Source organism: Cervus canadensis, chromosome 4 (assembly GCF_019320065.1).
Source record: "Cervus canadensis isolate Bull #8, Minnesota chromosome 4, ASM1932006v1, whole genome shotgun sequence".
In the NCBI taxonomy this organism is placed as follows: domain Eukaryota; kingdom Metazoa; phylum Chordata; class Mammalia; order Artiodactyla; family Cervidae; genus Cervus; species Cervus canadensis.
In genome coordinates this window covers 64,959,109-64,962,194 of record NC_057389.1, presented here as the reverse complement: position 1 = coordinate 64,962,194, position 3,086 = coordinate 64,959,109, and the positions used below count along the sequence as shown (strand labels likewise).

The window sequence follows — 3,086 nt, the reverse complement described above, 5'->3', positions numbered from 1 at the left end:
TGAAAGAAATATGCAAGACATGGAGGTTCCATGCCCTGTCTGAATGCTTCACCCTCCCCAACTCTCCATATGCTCACCACCCATAAGTTCTTCATGTGCGTGCTAAATCATTTCAGTCGTGTCCAACTCTTTGCGACCCTATGGACTCTAGCCCACCAGGCTCCTCTGTCCATGGGATTCTCCAGGCAAGAATAGTGGAGGGGTTTCCATTTCCTCTTCCAGGGGATCTTCCCAACCCAGGGATCAAACCTGCATCTCTTACATCTCTTACACTGGCAGGCAGTGAGAAGACTGTAAGTTCCTCAAGACATTTTAAATATCATTTTGTTCAACTAAAACATAGAAAGAATGGATAGGGGAATAGCTAGTCTAAAATAAAGGTTCATAACTAGGCATAAGATTTACGAGATGTCCTATATTTTTTTCTCCCACAACGCATCAGCCATCATAGAGGAAGTTGAGATATGGCAAAAAGAAATAACATATCTACTACAGATTTCATCCTCTTGGGCCTCTTTCCTGAGTTCCAATATGCCAGCCTCCTGGTCTACCTCATTCTTCTGGTCTACCTCATTGCCCTCACAGGGAACTCCATACTCATCTTCCTGATCTGGCTGGATGTTCACCTCCACACTCCCATGTACTTCTTACTCAGCCAGCTCTCTCTCATTGACTTGTTCTACATCTCCAGCTCAGTTCCTAAGATGGTCATCAACCACTCTTTAGGGAAGCACAGCATCTCTTTCACCGGCTGTGGAATCCAAATGTTTTTCTGCCTGAGTCTAGGTGGTGCTGAGTGTCTCCTTCTAACCTTCATGTCGTATGACCGATTTGTGGCTGTTTGTAATCCCCTGCAATACACAGTCATCATGAATTCTAAGGTCTGTTTGCTCATAGCAGTAGCATCATGGACTGGGGGTGCTCTAAATTCACTCATTCAAACCATCTACACCATGCATTTTCCTGTATGTGGTCTAAAGGAAATAAATCACTTCTTCTGTGAGATGCCAGCTGTCTTGAAGCTATCCTGTCAGGATACTTCAGATTATGAGATGGTGGTGTTTGTGGTAAGTATCATATTTATCCTCATCCCTTTCAACCTCATATTTGCCTCCTACATTCAAATCTTCCTCACTGTTCTCAAAATGAAATCTCCTGAGGGGAGGAGCAAAGCCCTGGCCACATGCTCTTCTCACCTGACTGTGGTGAGTCTCTACCTGGGGCCAGGCATAGTGGTGTACATGACACCTGGCTCTTCCCACACCCCAGCATTGGATCAAGGTCTTTCTGTGTTCTACACTATACTTACTCCCATGCTGAACCCAATCATATATAGCCTGAGGAACAAGGAGGTGGTGGGGGCCCTGAGAAAGGTCCTGAGGAAGAAGCTGGTATCAAAGTAATTTAAGAAATATCATTACCATAAAGCTAATTTCAATATGGAAGTCCAAGTTCCTGGTTTGCTTTTTCTCCCTCTACACAGAATTCCTATTTAGGAACATATATTATTTTAGAAATATTAACTCTCCAGTTACTTTATTATGTTTGAAACAAAATAATTAAGTTCAGTTATGAGTTGCTTTCATAGAAATATTTGGAGAAAAAGGCTTTAATAGCACATAGATGGAAACCTATATACTCAGTTTCCTAATTCATCCACAAAAGTGGATGAGGATTTCCATCATTTTTTTTTTAATCATCACAGAGATAGAAAAGCTGGGACTACTTATTCTAACATTTGACTAAGTATCAGCCTGGTCAGAGAGTAGAACAAAGAAGGAGACAGGGTCATTAATTTTCTCCAAGAAGAACTGTTTTCTGCAGGTTAATAGTATTTCTTTGATTGAGTGAAAAACAAATTTATTTCTTTGACAACTATTAAGGAACAATTATCTATTGACTGTATTTCATATCTTTTAACTTAATGAAATCTCATTCTGACCTCATAGTTACACTAGGAGTTTTCAGAGATTTGTTACTTTACAGTTTCTTAGTTCTCTAACCTCATCTCCCATTATTCATTTCTCTCAGATAAACAAAACTAACATATTTTTGAGAAAGAAATTTCAAGGAGAGATGAATGTCCTATCCCTCCCCACTTCCTATGAGAAAAAGTTGGGTGGTGAAAGTGGGGGAGCGATAAAGGAGAGATGAAGACAGTACAGTGTTTTGTTAGTAGATTGTATCTCATTACCCTATCAGAATCTCATGGAGGTCAACAATATTATAGCCAAACAAAGGAACCGTGTCTTGATATACAGGGAGAAGATTCCCATGATCCCTTCAAGATCTCAGAGAGACAGAACATTAGTAAAAGTAATGGTCGCTGATATAACAGATATCCCTCCCAAATCTTAGCTCACTAACACAATAAAAGTTTGTGTTTTGTTCATAAAAGTCTAATCTTTAGAGAGGTAGAATGTGTGGTTCTGTTCCTTACACTCAGTGATCCAGACTGACAGAGGTTCTGACATCATCAGCATGTGATTTCTAAGATTGAATGGGCTTTGATGTATATCCAGCTAAAAGGAGTGCATAAATGTCTGAGTTGGTCTTACAGGCTAGGCAGGGAAGTGGCAAACATGACATCTACCCATACTGAATTACCATGGGTTTTCCTGGCAGCTCAGTGGTATAGAATATGCCAGCCAATATAGGAGATATAGGTTTGATCCCTGGGTCAGGAACATATCCTGGAGAAAAAAATGGCAACCCACTCCAATATTCTTGCCTGGGAATTCCCGAGGAGCTTGGCGAGCTACAGTCCATGGGGTTGCAAAAGTGTCAGACACAGCTTAGTGACAACAGCAAGTCCTATGCCACATCTTCCTGAATGGTAGGCTGGAAAATATCTTCGAGCTGTGTCACCGGAGGAAAAGAAAATGGGTTTGGTGAAAACTTAGCCAAATAACTGTGTATTGTGTCCTGGTTGTTGCTGTTCAGTCACTCAGCCATGTCAGACTCTTTGCAACCCCATGGACTGCAGCACCCTAGGCTTCCCTGTCCTTTACCATCTCCTAGAGCTCGATCAAACTCATGTCCATTGAGTTGGTGATGCCATCAAACCATCTTGTCTTCTGTCCTTC

The 3,086-nt window shown here is 41.3% G+C and overlaps 1 protein-coding gene across 1 annotated transcript; it reads left to right on the top strand.

The window, feature by feature from the left end:
* The first annotated feature begins 464 nt into the window (after positions 1–464).
* On the top strand, positions 465–1,403 carry LOC122439220 (olfactory receptor 2T27-like). The gene has a single exon (XM_043464309.1). The coding sequence runs from the start codon at positions 465–467 to the stop codon at positions 1,401–1,403; it is 939 nt and encodes a 312-aa protein (XP_043320244.1).
* The last annotated feature ends 1,683 nt before the right edge of the window (positions 1,404–3,086 follow it).